Here is a 21,174-nt window from a genome sequence, read left to right as displayed (position 1 = left end):
TAAGCTCAGAAACCTCTGTTTGTAGAGTCAGGTGACTACTAAGGGTTCCATCCACTCTAGATGTTTGCAATTTATAAAACAAATCAAAAGAACACATACCATGCAGTGATGTTTTGGATAGCACTGTCATGGAAATCAGCACTTCAGATGCAGAAGCTGCCGACAGCTGTGCATTGATATAGTACTATACAAATAGCCTTTGTATTACAGAAGATCATGCTTATCACCTTTTACATTTTAAATTTGTGATGTTTATTAGAGGTATTATATACCATTGCTCTGTAACGGGCTGAGTGCAGAGACAAGCAGCTACACTTCTCTTCCGTTTGACTTTGTGATGACACCACCTCAGCACATCCCACTAGTGAGACCTGCAAGCATGCGGGTGCCATCAGCTGAAGGAGGAGATGAATACACCAGGAAGGAGATGCTGGAAGAAGCCTGCATGCCACTGCCTTCTATCACCCCATCAGAGATAGAATATATTGCTAACCTTGCACTTCCATTTTATCACTGTCTGTATTTGTGGAACTAATGCAGAACCTTTTGCATCCACCTTTCTAATTGAATAATTAAAGGGAGAGAAAGAGAGCAAGGAGGCAGAGCACTTCTAGACAGTCAGGTTTGGTGACTGAAGTCACCAGGGTGAAGAAACCCAACGTGCTTCATGACACTGCTGTGCCTTGCTATATGACCTTAGGCAAGGCACTGGACTCCTTTATACCAGAGCATTCTTATCTGTAAAAATGAGGTAACAATGGTACCCTTCCCTGTAGGATGCTTAGAGATCCCAGGATGGAAACGAAGGGCTACCTCTGCTTCATCGCCTTTTGGGGTTCAGCCCAAATCTCCAGATAGGTTCTTAAATGCTTAGGGTGCTTACATGTTCAAGTTCTCTAACTTTAGAATCTTTGGTGGTGTTTTCCTGAGTCTGCAGGCAGACTGAAACAAAATTCCTGAGGGCTAAACTTAAGATCTAACAACACAGATTTCCAGTGCCAACCTTTTAACCACGGATTGTAAATACACATCTGATAGGCTTATCCTTCTGAACTCAAGTGTTTGCCTCCTTAATCTAACCGCCTCCAACCAAATTGCCCACACCTTCATCCTATCTCCAGCAGTGCTGCCCCAGGGGCTTTGCCAGAGAGGCAGATCCAGTTTTCTGCACACAGAGCTGAGGTCAGGGGAAGATGGAACAGCCACCTTCCAATTTCATGGCATAAAGACAGGCTTGGGTGCCGGATAGATACAGGCAGTCAGACAACCTGGAGCAGCTTGACCAGTGGGGAGCAGAAGATGGGTCTTTGCATTGCACCCTGCCCTTTCTTTATTGTCCTTTGCCAGAACAAAGTAGGTACAGATGTTCCTATAGGAAATACACGTAAAATGAGAGAAATCAAAATGAAATGGGTAAGGCAAGGAATCTCTGCTAAAGAAGTCAGATAGTTTCTTTCTGCCTAGTTAACCCTTTCCCTCATAGCACCTATCACTGCAGCAGATAACAAGGAACAGCAGCTTGATGAGAGCAGTAATGCTCTCCTTTTCCTATTCTCCTGCATTTTTTTCATCTTGAGCCTTTCAGAGGCAAAGCCAAGGCATACAGTCCCACTTTTTTGCCCCCTTCCTGCTCAACCCCGTCCCATTTTGGGGCAGTGGGAGCTCTTGGGTTTGTCCTGAAGTTGGTACGATCCCCTTTGCCAAGCAGGAGCCAAGGATGCTTTCAGGCACAAGCAACATACAGGACAAAAATGCTGTTCACCTCAGGAACAGACTTTCATCAGCAAACAACAAAAGCATACAGATCCAGCACTTCAGACACATTGAAGCCTCTGAAATTAGCAGCAGCAAACTTCATCATGGGAGAGGGATTTGTACCCTTACTGTAGGGTGACTGGTATCAGGAAGCAAAACAGCCTGGTGCCGACACCCCTATCTCGCATGCCCTTATTGCAACACACAGTGGCCATGGAACTCTTTAAACCTGGAATAATACAGGAAAGGGACGTCAGCAGCCAGCACATGATCTGCATGACTTTCAGCTGCAGGCATGCTGGAACCCTTAGCCCAATTCCTCACCATACCAAGCTGCCTTATACAGCTGGTGCACAGCGCAAGCTCTTCCCTGGAACCACATCTTCCAGGCAAACAGGAGTGAAGTTGATGCTACAGCTCGGGCTCATACACAAGGGAAGGAAGGCAGCTGCTGGGCTGCCAGCACTGTTTCAAACTGCAGTATTTCATTTGTAAGGCAGATTGCTGTAACTCGTCCTATCCCACTGACTGGAGAATGGTTTATTGACTCTGAAATCCCCCAGCAGATAAAGATCACTCTCCAGATTCTAGAGTTTTCTCCCTTTGTCCATTACTCTGCTTTCCGTACATATAGAAAAACCCAGCTCTGCCAGTCCCTGCGATGCATCGCCACATGAAATCAGTGCCACAACCCCGTGTTTTATGAGCACTTTGTACATCTCCTCATTTTAATCCACACTTGGAGACAGATCCTGTTCCCATCAAAGCACACAGCAAGCTCCCATTAAAATCTGGCTCGGCTAGTATTTTAATAACACTTAGACATTCCCGTCCTTTGCATATTTCATCTGCGCTTTGCAAACATGAATTTCCTAATTACAGACAGATGATTTACTAAAACTGGAAATTCCTCACTAGTTCTGGCTTTCGCTTTGAAGCTTCGGGACTCGCTCCTGTCCCTCGGCAGTTTGGAAGATCCCTCGACGCCACTCGTTCGCAGCAGAGGCAGGGCCGAGTACAAGAAGAAAAGGCGACGGCGCCCTACCTTGCCCTCTCCGCGCCCGCGGAGCCGTACACGAGTGCCGGGGCGGCGCTGCCCGCCGGGGCGTGAGCCGCCGGGGGCGCCCACGTGGTGGCTGAGGAAAACACGGCGGCGGCGGCGCCCCGGCAAAACGCGGACGGCGGTAGGGCTCCGCACCGCGCCTGGCTCCGCGCGGGGCCGCCCCACTGGGGGAAGCGGAGAGGATCGGAGCGCGGCGCGGGGCAGGAAGGGGTGGAGCGGCCGGCGGAGCGTACGGACAGGGAGGCGGGCGGGAGGCATCCCGGCCATGCTGCGGCCGGGCGCGGCGCCTCCGCCCAACTCTCGCGCGGAGCGGCCGCACGACCAGCCCTGAACCTGCGGTCCCGGCCGGCCGGCCGCCGCCCCCGATGGAGCCCGAGGAGCGGAAGATCTCGGTGTGGATCTGCCAGGAAGAGAAGCTGATCTCGGGGCTTTCCCGGCGCACCACCTGCTCGGACGTGGTGCGCGTGCTGCTGGAGGACAGCCACCACCGGCGGCAGCGGCCGGCTCCGCCCGAGCCCGGCGGCGGGATGCTGTCGGGGCCGCCGCATTCCTACTGCATCGTGGAGAAGTGGCGCGGGTTCGAGCGTATCCTGCCCAACAAGACGAAGATCCTGCGGCTGTGGGTGGCGTGGGGCGACGAGCAGGAGAACGTGCGCTTCGTGCTGGTGCGCAGCGAGGCCTCGCTACCCAACGCGGGTCCGCGCAGCGCTGAGGCGCGGGTGGTGCTGAGCAGGGAGCGGCCCGGCCACGGCCTGGGGGCGGCCCGCGCCAGCCTGGCGCTCACGCAGGAGCGGCACCGGCGGGTGGTGCGGAAAGCCTTCCGCAAGCTGGCCAAGATCAACAAGAAGCGGCAGCAGCCGCTGGCCCGGGAGGCCTCCTCGGCCGAGAGGATGGAGACGCTGGTGCACCTGGTGCTCTCGCAGGACCACACCATTCGGCAGCAGATCCAGCGGCTGCGAGAGCTGGACCGCGAGATCGACCGCTACGAGGCCAAGATCCACCTGGACCGCATGAAGCGGCACGGCGTCAACTACGTACAGGACACCTACCTGGTGGGCGCCGGCAGCGAGGAGCCGGGACGGGAGGCGCAGCCTGCCACCGGCCGCCCCGAGGACGACTACACCAGGAAGTGCGAGGAGGTGCTGCAGCTGCAGGAGCAGCGGGCACAGCAGGAAGAGTTGCTGGAGCATCTGGCCGCCGAAATCCAGGAGGAGCTTAACGAGCGCTGGATGAAGCGGCGGCGGGACGAGCTGGAGCTGGCGGCGGGGCCCGGCTTGGCCGAGGCGGACTGCCACACTACCGAGCTGAGCGGCGGCGGCGGCGAGGGCGAGCTGCAGCTGGAGCACGAGCGGGTCAAGACGCAGCTGAGCACTAGCCTCTACATCGGCCTCAAGCTCAGCACGGACCTAGAGGCCGTCAAGAGCGACCTGGACTGCACGCAGCGGGCTTGGGAGGCCCGCGAGCGGGAGCTGCAGCGGCTGCTGGAGACGCTGGGCACTCTGGACGTGGCGGAGGCGGCGGCTGAGCCGCGCGGGGCGGCGGGTGGCGGTTGGTCGGATCCGGGGCTGCGCAAGGACCGCGCCGACAACGACGAGGACTCGGACACGGGGCTGAGCTCCATGCACAGCCAGGACTCGGACTCGGTGCCCGTCTGCGAGTCCCTCGTGTAGCGCCCGCGGCGCTGCGCTTGCTGCCCGGCCGCGGGACAGGTGCGGAGGTTGGAGCTGCGGCGCCGGGGCGCGGACGTATCGGAAGCAGCACCCCGCAGGCAGTGAGCGGACGCGCTGCTCCGTGCCGTTCCTGGCCTAGGAGGAGAAAGCCGCGGCGCGCTGGCGTTTCGCTCACGTCTAGGTTTGCTCGTTTCTTAAGTGCCGCGCTTGCTTCGCTCTTAAGGTTTTCGTGCCGGGCCTTCTACTTCCGCGGCTCCCGACGCCCCGCACCGTAGCGCAGGAGATAGCAGGCACGCTGGCCACGAGCGAAGCCCCCGGCCCCTCCATGGTTTCCCAGTGCTGCAAAGGCAGCACACGGCGGAGAGCTCGGGCTGCCGGCTGCCAGCAACCCCCGCTCAGCTGCGGACAGCCCTGGCACGAAAGCTACTGATCGCTTAGAACTAGCGAGGAAAAGAGGTGTCCATACTACCGAAGCTGACGCTGGGCTCCCCTAACGCCTAGGTTTAGAAGCGTATTGCAGTTCCTTTTGGCAGTGTAAAGAGGCGATCAATCACTTCTTCAGAAGGAGCAAGCTAAAGCAAAATACAACTGTATTATTAAGCTCTGCATAGTGCTTCTCCTTACGTGTAGATAGGAGTGCTTTATTTTCAAGACATATTAAGGAATCTATTAGTATCACTGTTTATGTGACACTAACTGAAAATAATTAGCAAAGCCCTATGTACACAGCACAAAACCTCAGTTTTGTTCTAGGCTAGCTGCTGCCTGGCAGAGCTTGGCTGTACTTAAACAATATACAGAATCAGTTTGAGCGACTGTTTTTAATAACATAGTTTGTATCAGGCTGAGAGATTACAATGATAAAAGCATGACTCAAGCCCTAGCTGCACTACAGCTTAATCTTTTCAGTTATTCCAATAGAAAAAAAAAATAAATGTAGCATCAGCTGTAACATGCATTTCACTTAACTGCCAAATCTTCCTCTGCAGCTTAACTCTTACCAAAAATATATGGACTGCTCTTACAGTATGAGATATCAGGACATCTCTGATTGGAATAATTAGGGAGACAGTTTAAGCAGTGAGAGACCAGAGAATGTTTAGTCAGACCTGACCGACACCGTGAACTTGTTAAAACTTCTGAGATACTTATTTAAGGTTATTTATGAAAGTTTTCAATTACTGATAAGGAAGCATAAAAAAGGATAGATCAACCTCAGAAAAACCTCACAGCTTCCTCACCCCAAGTCCAGGTCCTGTTCCTGAGGAGTGTTCTTACAGGGAGGATTCTGCTGGACAGCAGAACACACTGCAGTTAGGCAGCATAGAAGTACTCTGAAATGCTGCTGGGGATCTGGTGATGCTGTAAGATTCCCTACATGGTATAAGTCTGGATAAATGATATTCCACTGAATAGGTCTCAGTTATAACAAACTAGCTTATTTTGAACACTGATCATAGAATTTTCATGTTTTAGTCAATCTTGGAAATATATTTAAAAACCTATTTTTAGACTGAATAAAATTCTTAATAAGACTAAATGTGTGTTCCCAATTTAATGTGATTAAAAAATATCAGGTCTAGGATTTTATTTACTGTTGCCTTGTGGTGTCATTTATCCTTCTGTGAAGTGAGAAGAAGGATGAACCAAGTCAACCATGAGGCTCCAGGATGCCTCATGACAGCATCATGTGCTCGCCAGTGCCTGTAGGGCTCCTCAAGGTAGAAGCAGAGCATGCATTCCTTGTGTCTGGTCACTACTGGTGTAGTGTAGTAGCACTGGGAAGTGTTGGCATTTGTGCATTAGATACTTTACCTTGCTCTGCAATTAGAAACATATGGGAGTAGAGCTGAAGAATAAGTCAGGAGGTGGGGAATTGTGGTGCCACATCACAGTATTTTAACCAGTGCAGGTGTAATGTGTGGGTGATGAAGCATCTGTTGATGGCTTCTGCAGCAACTGATGTAAGCAATAAACTTGAAATTGCTTTACGCAAGTTCTCCCATTAGCCACACCAAGCAATAAAAAGAGGCATATTAGAGAAATAAGCTGCAACAGGCCATCTGTCATTGTGCTATTAATACACGTGCCAGGTATTTTGTAAAGTGCAAGGTGACGGGAGCCAGGAAGTCCAAAACTGCACAGACAAGTCTGCCTACGTATGCTCAACTACCAAAAGCCTTAAGCAGCACAGAAACATACTGGTTCCAAGCTCACTGAGGGACATGCTGGTAGGATACCTTGCAATGCCTGCTCTGACTCTCAGTAGCCCAGGGTGTGGTGGTTCATGGTGCTGCCAGCCTGCTGGTCCCTGTCCCATGGAGGCAAGGCTGAGAACACTACTTAAATAGAGTTACAAATGCAAGTGCAATGGCATCAGATTTTGTTCCTGTGCACAGACTGAATTCAAATTCTCCACAAATTCCTCTCTCTTGAACAACTATTAAAACATTAGCATAGAAAAGGAAGTCTCTATTTGCATTGGATCAGGTAATTCTCCCTTCCCATCCTATCTGGACTTGTATATATTTACTTAGATAATAGAGACAAGGGAATTTGGCTGCAGGTTTTGGGTTTCGCCTGGCACACAGCCAGGGGTTAGGAAAAGTTATCCCGTATCACAGGTAGAAGGGCAGGATTTTTATCTTTTTTCCATTTATGAAGGAAAGGAAGTGAGAAAAGCAGAAACAAAAACAAAAAAAAATCTTTCAACACCAGGTCAGAAATCTGCTTTCCAGCACTGTTTAGAAAGAGGTGGAATTTCAGAGCAATACCTGGTTTGTAATTTTTGTTCCACTCTTCAGACCTCCATCTTCTGGAGAGTCAAGATCAGTCTAATCTTTCTCTCATCTTAAGACCAGACAAGAAGATAAATATAACTATAAATTGAACAATAATGAAGGAAAAAAACTAAACAAAACTAAGAGCATCATGAACTGTTTAGTATAGGTAAGCACTGCATTGCACTATTCAGTATCCTATCTATCTGTTTCCTCAAGCAAGAGGCAGGAACAGAGGGTACCCAGTCTTTCTCAGAAATCAAAGGGAGTTTTGTTTGAAAGACATTATCAGACCAGAATCAGGTGTTAAGTTTCAGGCATCCTTTAAGCAAATATAATCAAGCATCGCTACCCAAGTTCTGTCTGTTTGCTGTTCTTAGCCACATTTTTCTGGCTCTACATGCCATTTTCTTTTGTGACTATACAAGAGTTTGTGGGACTGGATGGCAAACCAAATAAAAAAAATTGATTGGCTTTAACTCTGGTGAAATCACTGATGGGCCTCAATGTACAATCACACAAACACTCGTGCCAGTGACACAGTATGGTGAAAAAAAAAAAAGGAAACTGAAGGCACCTGGTAAAGTGGAACTCAGTCTTTCAACAAGCACCATCTTCTGTTAGCTTGCATGCTGGTTAAAGCTTAGTTCTGACTGCACATATAGCCCTGTTCTCAGTCTGAAGACAAGATTTCCAGTGGAGGATGAGGGTTGGAGTCAAAACTTCACTGACATCAATCACATTCACCTATATTAAATCTGAAATGAGCTAAGTAACCCACCTTCTAGTCTTGACATTGTTTCAGAAATCCACTATCAAGCTGTGTTATCAGAACGAAGACTCCATGTCAAGTTCAATGTATTTCTCATCCTTAGCATATGTGAGAGACCTGCCAGTCTGAATAACCACTTTGTGGGGATATCATTTGGTGCTTTAAATCGGTGTGGGTGTATGGGGATACGTTTACAGTAACGAACACCACTGAAATGCAAAATGAATGACCTATTAATTACCAGCATTCATCCTGAAGTGTACATAGCCAGTCAAATTAGAGGTTGGCTGACCTACAGTGACAGATCCTTTTCCGAAGAACCTGCAAACTTAGTTTCAAAACATGAAATAATGGGGGAAGAAATTAAGTAGCTGCGAGAGAAGAAAAACAAATAAGCAGTGGATAATAAAGCTTGATTATATGAAAAATATCTTCCAGGTTTACTTGAAAAAATCAGAGAGATGTACACACCTATCTCCCTTTCCCTCCTCATTGTCACCCTCAGTAAATTCTATGCTACTTTGCAATAAGCTGGGATCAGGGTTCAATACATGAAAAGAGTGGCGCAAGCCATGAAATGAAATAACAGGTCTGGTGAGCTATGCTTCTTACTGAGTTGAAATATAAGCCATTGCGGATGGCTTATTGTTGTCCTTTGAAGTCACTTGATATTATTGCTCCTGAGCTGGCATACAAAGTTTAAAGAACTGAGCTCTGCAAAGTGCAGGGAGTCTACACAGATGTTTCTACTTTTATACAAATTCACAATGCTAAATGAGCTTGGAAGCTTAACAAAAAGGGATATTTTACTCAAATTGGGCTCCATATACAAATCAGCCCAATATCTTCAAGCAAAATTGTCAAATAATATTCTCTTTAAAATGCTGCTTGCTTAATTGAATATACCACTTGTGTAAAAGGCTCAGAGCAGAGCCTTTAATACAAAGTGGATTCTCACACACATTCACGTGCTAAAGAACATTACAGTTGGCTGATAGTTGGCTGCCAATTCCTTAGTGTACAGTGCTAATTCTACCAAGGCATTTCAACATATCCTTAAAATTTAATTTCTCCAGGCTTTTTACAGTGCTTACGCATTCTGTTTGTTTACACTTAAAGTTTTGTTCTCTAGAAAGTTTTATTAAAACTCCCTTCTCTGTTCCAAAAGCAGTCCAGGAACCTACTGATGCTACCAAAAAAATAGATTCCACTCCAATAGTATTTTTTCTTCTTCCTTCCAACTTAGTCCTCCTCTGCTCATCAGTGCTCTGAACTTCATGAGCAATTTCCTTGCAATTGGTGGGACCCCACAGATTAGTATTAAGATCCTACTTGCTAAGAAATATGAAGTTTCTTTTTATACCTTAGCAAAAACTCATTATTTAGTATAATATGTGCACTCTCAGCAGTATTTTTATAGTTCTTTATGTAACGATAGTTTAAGGACATACTCTCACCAGTTATTTCATCGTACTGTCGGTCGCTGCCTTCTATTTTTTTTTATTAAGAAAAAGCATCTCTAAGCTACTGTCTGAGTTTTCTCCTCCTCCTAATGTGAGAGTCAAGCAGTTCTCACATGAGGAAGGGGCACATCTCTTCAGACCCTATTTCTGGGGTAGCACTACAGTGGAGAGCTGATGTAAGAAGACAGTTCCTGTTCCCAGCTTTAAGAATAACTTGAGTAGTTATTCCAAGATTAACTCTCTTGGAGCACAAGATTTTGATGAAGGTACATATTCATGCTATTGTATACCAGCTAGCTGAAGGAAGCCTCATGTACTTGTGGCCTTTTAAATACTGTTATAATGAAAATGTTGAAAAAATTTCTCTTTCACGTCTCAGTTTCCCTAATGTTGAATCAAGTGTGTGCTCTTCCTTGTTCTAAATGTTTTTAAATAATCTTTCCCGCTTAGCAGCTCACTGAAACCACTGCAGTGTGACCTCAGAATACAACTCTGCTAAGTCAGACTTAGGATTTTATAGAATTTACTGAAGGGGAAGAAAAAAAATAAAAAAAATTACCTGTGACTCACAGAAGGTGCTCTTGCGTATCTGTAACATACTATCATCGGCTTACTAGCACTGCACTTAACGTGTCTCAATTACCTGGTTATTTAGTCTATTATCTCTAAAAGAAATAATTTTCATCAGTGAAATCATACTCATAAGCAGGTCTTTGGAAAATGTGTTAAAAGCCTTTAGGAAAAATATTTAATCCCTGCTACAATTTAATATAATCCTCTTCTTTTAATCTCTTACAGTACATTTTTTGCATGTAATCAGGCTATTAGTTTACGCATTTAATAATCAGAACAGACTAATAAGTTACTGTGTTTTTTCCTGCCTCACACTGAAGCGCTACTTGATAGACATACCTTGAGAAGAGATAAAAAGTGGCTTTGGAAATTGAGAGACATGATTCACCTTTTGAAAACATTAGTTCTTGTTCCAATGTGTAGTAGAATAATTTGATCATCCAATCACTTTGAATTCATTTCTACATATTTACCGACCTCAGGGTGGGATTTTTAATAACATTCCCTGCTTTCTATCTGTCAGGGATAGGCTTGGGTAAGAAGATGGCATTTAGGCTCAGAGAAATTTACAAACCAGCGAAGGATTTTAAGCTAAGGGAGAGGAAATGTAGATTAGATATTAGGAGAAATTTTTTGTCACTCAGAAAGTGGTGAGACACTCATACTTGTTGCTCAGAGAAGCTGTGGATGCCCCATCCCTGTAGATGCTCAAAACCAGGTTGGATGGGGCCCTGGAAAGCCTGACCTGGTGGGCAGCAACCCTGCCTACAGCAGAGGAATTGGAACTGGACAATTTTTAAGGCACATTCCAGTCATTCTGTGAATCTGAGTTCTCTGAGCTATTGCTGCTCTGTCTGGATTGTGGCTGCCAGCATGAAAGCTTCTCCCTTTCCATCACCCCTACATAGTAATTTCAGCTGCAGAGGAGTATCAGAATCAGTACCAATAGCTATGGGACCTCATAATTATTTTCTTCAGACTATTGCTAGTCTAGATATTTATACTGAGCTCATTCCTGAAGTTCCCAGCTTTACTTAAAAACAAACAAACAAACAAAAACAACAACAACAAAAAACAACAACAACAAATTGATATTTTTAAGTTATCGAAGGACACTGCCATGGAGATCTGTATTGTCATGACATTGCTTTGTTACACAAATATTCAATCCTAAGGTTGCGTCTCATACTAGGTGCAAAAAGAATAACTCCAACTCTTTTATCCTATATCTTTTGATCTGTCTAGACTAAAGGCATAGTTATTATGTAACACAAATGAACATTATGGCTAGTTCTGTTGTCTAGGTAGCCACAGTGATTAGTACTCTAAGTTCTAAAGTGTCTGGTCCCATACCAAAAGCTCGTGTGTGGGAAAGTAGCCATGATACATAAGATGTAGTTAACCGGAGATTTTTTCATTTTCATTCAAATATCTAATAAAAAAATTAGGATCTTAGACAAGAATGGAAATACCAAACTCAATTCCTTATTTATATCTTTTTTTTTAAAAGTTGACAAGTAATCAAGACTTCTCTAGAAAAAATAAACTACTTGTATATTAACATTACTTCAAACTGAAGAAAGGGGCTTCAAAAAATATGCCCATTCCCAACAAATTATTCCCATTAATATAGTGTTTGCAGAAATTCAGAACTCATGCCCACATACTACTCAATTACATACAAGATGACTAGGGCTGATTTTTGTTCTTGATCCCGTATTTAAAGTATGAATACTATTTAGACATCAGTAGATGAAAAAGTATGTCAATGAGGGACAAGCACAAATTCAAATTACTGTGGAGAAAAATTAAGTTAATTTCAGTGTGTAATGTTTGTAAGCAGCATGTAATCAGTCCTCAGTTTAAATGACTTTTAATTAAATAATCTATTATTATGCTCACCGGAAAAAACGAGCCTTAACACGTGCAAGTGCAAAAGCTTAATATTCCAACTGTATTCAGCATTCAAAAATTGAGAACGTTTAGTACACTATCATGGGCCAAAACTGGTTTTTTTCTGCCTCTTTTTTTGTTTAAAAAAAAAAAAAAATCCTTTTGGGTATGAAGTGCAGCTGAACAATCTATTGCAAGATTCACTATGAGTAACAAGGGTTAATATTCCAGCCCAAGGTAGAAATGTTAAAATTTCCATGACATCTGTGAGTGTCATACATTCAGAATTGGAGACTATCCACAAACAAATTTAAGCATACGAGATATTTTCCAGTATTGTTTGAGAAGTCTGTTGCTCATTTGTTACTTGGGAACACCCTTGCCCAATTTTCTTTTCAACAAATAGCATTATCCTTTGTACCCCCCACTCTGAAGCAATTACTCATTTCAAAAAAGTAATGGAACAGTAGTCCCCAAGTGACTGCGTTCAAACATCTTTCTTGATGCTAAGCAAACACCACACCATTTTGAATATCATGTCTAAGCTTGGCCCCATTTCTGAAAAAGGATTAGTAAAAGCCAACCTGTCTGGCAGGACTGACAGCCATTGACTTAAAATCAAACATCTTCTCCACCCCTGATTATGCTTGCAGGGCCTTCCTTTGCAAGATTTGCTGAGGGGAGAGAGGGTGTGGATAAGGCATCAAACCTAGCTCTCAGTTCGGGATCCCAAATCCCACTTTGAAAAGATGTACATGTTAAAGTATAGTTGGTCTCCAGTAAGGCCTATCTTCCAAAAAGTTGTTGTTTTTGAAAATCGCATGCCAAAACAGCCAGAAATGACTTAAGACTTTTTGAAAATTGTAGCCCTGCTACGTAATTCAAATGCTATGCCTTTGATACCTAGAGTTGTATGCCAATGATGGGAGAATTGTATTGTTCTAGACCAGGAGAAAACTCTTTCATCATGAGTTTCTGCAGTTTCATACAATTAACCCTGTCTGGAATTGTCACTGGTGGCTTTCTTACAGCTCTAAAGGGTTATGTGCAGTTCTTATTAATGTATGGAGTAAGCACAAACAAATATTCAGAATCTTCCCCAAGCCCAGGTTTCCAGCATCATAGTAACATATAGCTAGAAAATGAATTGAGACAGCACTGTCCCACCAAAGTGGTATTTTTAATGCTCTCATTTGTAACATTGCAGTATTCTACTTGCTGAGCATACAAATTTCAGTGCCAGTTCTGACCAGCGTCAAAGAGTAACTGAGAAAGAGAATCAAAGATTTACAATGAAAGCCTAAGTTTCCACAAATCCAACTACTTGACCTAAGTAATGCTCAACTTACGTTAAATTTGCAGGCAGGGGGAAAAAAAAAAATGAAAAAAACAAACAAAAAAAAACCACGATGTCCTGGCTTCTGATCTCTTTCTAAGTAGTACTCCCATGTCCAATTTACTTTCACAGAAGGAAATCCAAGTCAAGAGCTGCCACAATGAAAGTAATGAGCTTCTAATACTCATCAGGATGCTAACAATGGGATATATTCAAAGGCACTGCATCGGAATGCCAAATGAGTTCAGTGTGTAAGAGTTCGGAAAACCTATCAATGCCTTTGGTTAGGAAAAAACGCAGCGCTGCAATCTTTCACTCATGACCGCAAGAGTTTTGCTGACTGTTAACAGCATCATGGACTCTTCTAGCACTGGTACCAGAACTGCTGCAGCAACACAAGTAGATCTGCTCATCTGGAACAGGTGAACAAGAACCCAGGGTTCTGGGGGTTCATACTAAGGTTCATACTTTAGATACTAAGTGACTGGATAATGATTGGACAGTTATTATTTTCTGCTACAAACTTACTCAGCCCAGAAACTAGAACCTATAACTCCATCAACTTTAAGGTAAATCCCATTAAATCATGCTTATATCTGCAAGAAAAGCCTCAGCCATGCAGTGAGCAAACTTGATAGGTAATCTGACTGTATAACCATGCCATGTAGTACGGCCTTCTTTCCTCTATCATCATACTTGTCCTGACTTTCTTACACTCCATTTAAGGGAGAAGAGAGAGACACACACACAAATTCCTAAGTAGCATTACATTGACAGTTTCATGATGGGCTTGGAGCAAAATCACATGAAAACAAGTGTTTACAGAAAGCCTCAATATTAATCTCACATCCATAAGTAGACAGATAGGAAAGAAAGCCATTTTGATTTGTGTATAGCAGGGTATTGATACAAACTTCCAATTTTTTCAGTCATTACAGTTGGCTGGACTTCTAGCCTGAACTGATTGCTAGGGAAAAAAATAAAAATAAAAATTCCATCTTAGCCCAGTCACTGTTTCACAGAAAAAGAAGAAAAAGCAACCAAAATTTTGTTGCTTAAGGTAAAAGACACAAGACCATATTGCAGCATATTGCTATATAAAAATCTAGTCAAATTTGTATACACAGAAAATTCTACATCATCATGAACTGCAAACATTTATAGCCTTAAACCAATCATTCAGGGACTGTCCAGACTAGCTTTCTTGAACAGCAAACAATTAACTCAAGGCAAAACTGTACTGCAGACATGCCCAGATCCAGACTGTTTCATCCCCTCTGGCTGAGAGAAGAACCAGAAATTGAATGGAGAAATAACCTTTTTTTTCTGGGGGGTAAGCAGACTTATTACTCTGAAGACAGTAGTGAGGAAGAAACAGGCTTGACTAGCAACAAGACCTGTGACAAAACAGAAGTAGCCAGTAGCTGCAGCATGCATTGCTCTTCCTGTGGAACTGAGAGACTGCAGTCAAGGAAAGGAACACAGAGAAGAAACTCTACAGGATTGGATCTGCAGCAACAGTGTTCGTATTCTTCAGGATATTCCTTCCTTACAAGGCAACTCATCAGCTAATGGTTCCAGTGCTTGAAAATAGTCCTGGCTTTTCTAACAAGAGCTGCTGCTGGCCAACACTCAACACAACTTGCACAAGAGCTCTGCCTCATCTCCTAGCACAGAGCAGTTGAGTAGGCTACCCATTTAAACATGAGCATCCTTAGCATGACGGTTATCCTTTTCCTCACATCTTATTTCATGGAAGACAAAATGAAGCACAGAATAGCCACACAGACTCATGTTCTGCTTCTGTACATGGCTTTTTGCTCAGCTATGCAGAACGATGCAACCAAACTGCTCAAGCTGTTTCTCTATAAGATGTTCTCACTTGTTAGACACTAGAATCAACATACGTCAAACATTCGTATCATGTTCATAGGAGCATATCTTTTTTAATGAGCTTGCACTACCTAGTCCAGGAAAGCTATAAATACTATGGGTTGAAGAACAGATTTCATGAATCTTCTGGCAGAGAAAGCAAGATGAAGGGTTGGGTAAGTATTACCAGCATATTTCTCTAAAATTTGTTTCACTTCTCAATTGAGTGCAAGTGTTTCCATTGTATCAAATATTAAATTTCCTGAAGCAGTTTATAATATGCTTCATTTCAGAGCATGTTTGAAATCCACTGGATTTTAACAGAATAAGATGGCTAAATGTTAAATTTCCAATTAAAGTGTCTTTAAAGACAGAAATTAAACACTGAAATAAAAAATAGCATATAACAGTCATCCAATAAGGAAAATTAATGTCTGAAGACATCTCCTAGGAGAAGATTTTCTCTTCAGCTAAATGTTTTTAAGTCATTTCAGGTCATTAAAGCAATACTTATATTTTCCATTAGCAGATGATGTGACTTATAGTTCTAGATATAAGTTTAACACAACATTTCTTTCTTACAAACACAGTATCTTGGCAAGGGCTGTTATTAGGCCAACAAAATCTCTATATATTTCCCACTGTATTGCAGGCAGTTTAGTTGTGTTTTAGCAGTTGTGAGAATTGTTATAAGATAGAATCTCTTCTTAATAACTCAATCCACTCATCCAGTGCCCATGCCATCAGTGATGTTTGCTGTTTTCACATGGCTGCAACTTCACTACACAACTGCAATCACCTGTATTCTCAGGCTACACTGAATATACTGTTTTCCTCCTTTCCCCTTGCTTTCTGCCTTTCCAGGTCCTAGTATGAAGCAGCAGCCCCCTCCATGCACCTCCTGCTCAAGCACAGTGGCTGTCAGCAGCCCCATAGGCCTAGCCATATGGGGAAGGAGGCCAGTGGGCAGCTCCAGGAATGGGCAGGAATTAGGAGGGGGGGGCTCCCTTCAGTGAAACACCAGCACTCTTGTGGAATTCAAGGCCTTTGAATAGTATGGTGCAACGCAACAAGCCCCATAAGCAACAAATGGGACTAATATTTGTTCTTCTGAATAGGGACACTCCCTAGAAGATTTCACATTTATGAAAGCATGTTAATTATTCATCCAGATGTTTCACTCCCTTGCTGTTCAACCCAGAACAGAACTGCAGGACTGAGAGGTTTACCAGGCACTGAATTGATCTGAATTGAGTCCCAAAGTAGTACTGTCTGCAACTAAGTCTCAACTTACTTCCTACAAGGTCTGAGAAAAAATCCACAGGAAACCACAAAAAAAAAATGATACTTTGAGTCTTGTTGAGCATTTCTCAAATACGCTACCTTGAAAAAAAATAAAGCTTAGGAGTTGTATTGAATCTTCTAATGATTCCAGGTGTTCAGATGATGATATTAGCCAAAATAAATTGTTTGGTTTTTTTTTCTGTTTTTTTTTTTTTTAAACTCAAATACTGAAAAATTACAAAGCTTTCTTTCATATGATAAATAGTGGTAGATTATCATAATACAATGGTGATACTTAACTCAAAGTATCTCCTCAAAAAAAAAAGGACAAAAGCAAAGTCTAAAGCACTACTCCAAGCCAACCACTATGACATATCTGAGGTAGAATTTATTGTCCACAAAACCTGCATTTCTCACCTAGTTCAGTTTTGACACAGTGGCTTAAGATTAGACATTCTGTTGCAAAAATAAAAGTGGCCAGTAGCAGCATATATCCTGGAGGCTGCAGCTGGCTTCCTTCCTTCAGCTAACAGCTTGAATTGTTATCTTTGGGGCATAAAATTTTGCAATCCATGAAAAGCAGTATTGGAAAAAAACAGGTGAACATGCAAGCTGATTGTGTGGGTTTAGACCATCCTAGCCTTGAAATTGTTTAGCAGTTCAAGAAAACTTTAAATCCCTTTCCCTACTTGAAAGCATCAAAAAAATCAGCTTCTGCAGAAAGAAAAGCCTCTCCACTTTTTCCAAAAAAATCATGCATTGCCTTTCATCTATCTACAAATTCCATACCAATATGTTGGAAATTAGTCTTTGACCATTAGGGGAGTTGCACACAACAGTAAACTTGCATAGAAGGTATGTAAGTTGCTCTAGACCAGACAACTTTGATCTTATAATCAAAACCTATTTTCATCTTGAACATTTGCATCTATAAGTTCTGGTCATGAATACAGTCTGTGCTCATAGGACTATGCAAAATACCGCTGAGTTTTATACAGTAGTTCTTAAGAGGATGAGAGAAGTAATTGCCAGAAAAGCTCGATGTCTGACAACTCCTTTTATTAAGCAATTCATTCTGTTACTCTGCATCTCTACAATCTGAGGGAAAAGTCTGAGATACACGTTTAGAGGCCCAGTAGTGAATTTGATGCAACTTGTATGAAAAATATGTAGCTCTTGCCAATACAAATCAGAGTATTCTGTAATTAACTGCTAACTTCTGTTTTTAACAGGATGGTAGAGAAGGAAGTCATCTCCCAAATTATGCATCCTTTGTATATTTAATTATTTCAATATGAACAAAATAGAATTTAGCTGAGCTATCATTAAGATCTGTTGTCCAAACTACATTTCCTCTTATTTCCTAAAAAGCTGAAATCTAGAATTTGTCAGGACATAGGCAAGTTCAAATAAATCCGTTTGTGTACAACTTATTTTCAGATGAAAAGCTTAATAAATGCATAATATCAGTCAGAAAATCTGTAACTATGTATAAATGCAGAGTGAAATGTTATGGCTTAGCAAATTGCACTGGCATCAATTTCTTCTGCTATTCCATCCAAAGTATTATGCATTAAGACATACACTGACTTTATGATCAGAGCAAGAAAGTCCTAGATGTCATTTATTTCTCATTCTGGCATTAATTAGCTCTAGATTGTAGAGTTTCAGTGGAAAAATGAAGAACATAGATTAATCAAAGCCACATCCATATATACATAAATATGGCTAGAGTCAAAAGGCTTTGCATGGATGATTCCAAAGAAGTGTTTATTAGTCTGAGACCTCAGACAAGAAGTTCCATGTTTCACATTCTTTCCAAGACAAAAATAAACAAACAAATAAATAAATAAATAATTCTTGAAAGGCCCTTCCAATATTATACTGCTAATAAGCAGTATTTTTTCCTAAAATCTCTGTACATTCTGAGACGCCACACTATGCCCCTAGCCACAAGTTGGTAACCCACCCATCCTTGCTCAGGCCAACTTCAACCACCATTCCCTTTATGTATACTCAGCCTACATCAAGGAATGGGTTCACAAGATTGCTTTCGGTGTTTACTGAAGATCCAGAAGAAGGGAAGGGTCAGGATCCTTTTGTGAGGACCTTGTGTGGGCACAGCTTCAGCAGGAAGGATGAGAAGGGAGAGGTCACTGCCACCCAAGAGCAGCCCCATAGCACAGAGATTAAGGAGCTGCAGAAGGAGGTGGGAGAAGAGTGTTTGGATCCCCTTAGGCAAAGGAGGATCCTAAACCTGGGTAACCTGCTTTCTGGATGAGACTTCAAAGCTGGGACTGCTCCTCCCCTCCCACTCACACGCCCTGAGGTGTGGTTTTACACACACCCTGTACAGTACTTCCTAATGGCTTCTGGAGGGCTACGCACCTTGGCTGATCAGCAAGTTGTCTTCTTACACTGAACCCCAAGTACTGCATACACTACACAAGGACTTGCCTTCAGCATTCTGCAGCTCCCCTTCTCACCTCATGGGCTCCCTCTTTGTGCCTCCATTCCCTACTGCTGAGAGGAAGTAACACACCAACTCATAGAGGCATTGTGACACTAAAATACATTAAAAACTAAGCTGACCAAGCAAGAAAATAGATAATGTTTTTAAGATTAACAGATTACAAATGCAAGGAGTATCAAGTGCCTTGTGTGTCTTGGAACCACATCCTGCCCTTCCGCTCAGAGAGAATAAGGTATGCCCACACATTAAAGATGTCTTGGAGCTTCCCAAAGGGCTCCGAGCCCATAGTTATCTGCATTAAGTCATATATGGCTCCTTTAGGGGGAAAAAACATCTCTTGGGTTACTCTGAGGTTGCTGGGAGCAACTCCAATGGCACTGAATTGCACACAGTGATTATTCTCTCTGTCAATAAGGTTTGCTAAATGCAAGATTAAGACAGTTAATTAGAATAAGTTCAGTGATACATTAGACAATCTATTTAGGCAATATATGACTGCAATGAGGAAGCCCACAAACTGCTCAGAAAAAGAAAGTGTTCTGTTTAAAACAGTAAAGTGCTTTTTTTTTCCAATTTTGTTTGTTCTGAAAAAGTTCTGATGAAGTGCTACTAATGGATCCATTGCCTATGCTTTAGCTCAGCTGAAATAAAAAGACATTTTGAGATACTAGAAAATTAATAATTTTAAAGCATTTCAAAACCTTACGAATATATTTCATTCACTGAACTTATTTTCATTTACTAACATCATGAAATTTGTACAACAGTTCTAATATTTACTGTAACTCATGTGTTTCCACTTAAACCAATGGCAAAAAAGAATATAAAAGGTTTCTTAAAAAAAAAAAAAACAAATAAAACAAGGTAAACCCCATTCTCAGTTAAACCTCATTTCTTACAAATCCTTGAAAGAAAATGTACTGAAGCTACTGTATTATTAGCGTTAGAAAGGTCTTCCATATGGTTTTCATATTCAAAACTAAATACATTAAACTCAAAAGATTTGTTTGTCACTCTTAGGATGATGGGGTCAGTAGATGAACTCTCTAGAAATCTTTATTCTTGCTATACTTAAAAGATTAGTTACAAAGGAGAAAAGTGAAAAATTGAGTTGCAAGAGCTTAGTGTCTTCTACAAGCTGACAAAAGAAAGAGGATGAATCTCTTCACTCCCACCCCAGGAACAGATATTACATTGTTCCTCTGTTTGGTGATTATATGCAACTTGTTTGAATAGCTTTCATTCAGTGATAGCCAGATACTGTAATCTTACCATCTGACATGGCGAGAGGACAAGATGATTCTGAATAGAGGAGCAGAGGAAAGTATTTACAACAGCCAGCCAGCCTTTCAGTTACTACAATAAAACAGGTACAGAGATACAGAAATATCTTACACAGGACACGAAGTCAACATTCAATTCCTAGAACAATTCTATATTATAGCAGCAGTATAATCAAGATCAACTTCCAGTATGCAGGAGTGAAAAACACAGTAGTATAGGTTTGTTTGAAAATCTTAATTCTGGAAGTGATCCCCCAGCTCCATTTTAAAAGCTTACAAAACTAGGAGCATGCAATAACTCATCTAGAAACACTGCTTTGCCATAGCACGTTTGATTTTATCTTGCTTTCAAACTGTTTTGATTAATTATATCATTGAGCATTAATTACAAAGCCTTTTAGATATTACAAATCCAGATTTAACATCCTTGCTATTGCAAAACACAGCAAATTGTATGCACAGACTTCAAAATAAAAAGCAAACGCTTCACAATTCCCCTAGGCACTCAGCTCCTTTCAGGAGAGAGGAATTCATATCTGTGCTGTGCACTTCCTTGTCTTCGCAAGCCTTGCAATATGCAAGACTGCAACCAAAATGTCAGTGAAGAGAAAGGTGCAGAATATTCTGAAGGGACAAGACCAGAGCACTGTATATATATAAGCTCTCCTCTGAACCTGAGAGACATATTTATTTACATTTACATCACTATCACAGAGAGGCTGATATATAACACCTCAGAAATCGACACAACCTGCAACACAGTGAAGTGCACTACTTTAAGTCAGTTCATGTCAGATCAGTTTCAAAAAATCTCTTATGTTTTTCACCCATTTAAGATCTGTGCATGGAAAAGACAAATCTTGTAAGACGTGGAAGATGTGGGAACTTAATGGGGTTCCTCATAATGAATATTCTCATATGATTAGGGAGTCATCAATAAGGACAATAGAACAGCAA

The 21,174-nt window shown here is 42.5% G+C and overlaps 1 protein-coding gene across 1 annotated transcript; it reads left to right on the top strand.

Annotated features, from left to right (window-relative positions):
• The first annotated feature begins 2,675 nt into the window (after nt 1-2,675).
• RASSF10 (Ras association domain family member 10) lies at nt 2,676-6,078 on the top strand. Its single transcript, XM_085224070.1, has one exon. The coding sequence runs from the start codon at nt 3,184-3,186 to the stop codon at nt 4,486-4,488; it is 1,305 nt and encodes a 434-aa protein (XP_085080196.1). The 5' UTR covers nt 2,676-3,183; the 3' UTR covers nt 4,489-6,078.
• Nucleotides 6,079-21,174: the final 15,096 nt, after the last annotated feature.

Source organism: Meleagris gallopavo, chromosome 5, assembly GCF_905368555.1.
Source record: "Meleagris gallopavo chromosome 5, MGAL_WU_HG_1.1, whole genome shotgun sequence".
NCBI classification, from domain to species: domain Eukaryota; kingdom Metazoa; phylum Chordata; class Aves; order Galliformes; family Phasianidae; genus Meleagris; species Meleagris gallopavo.
The sequence above is the reverse complement of the archived record's forward strand: the minus strand, read 5'-3'. Positions and strand labels throughout refer to the sequence as shown.

Bases quoted from the DNA above. Each gene is read 5' to 3' on its own strand.
- RASSF10 (XM_085224070.1), top strand. From the start codon at position 3,184: ATGGAGCCCGAGGAGCGGAAGATCTCGGTGTGGATCTGCCAGGAAGAG.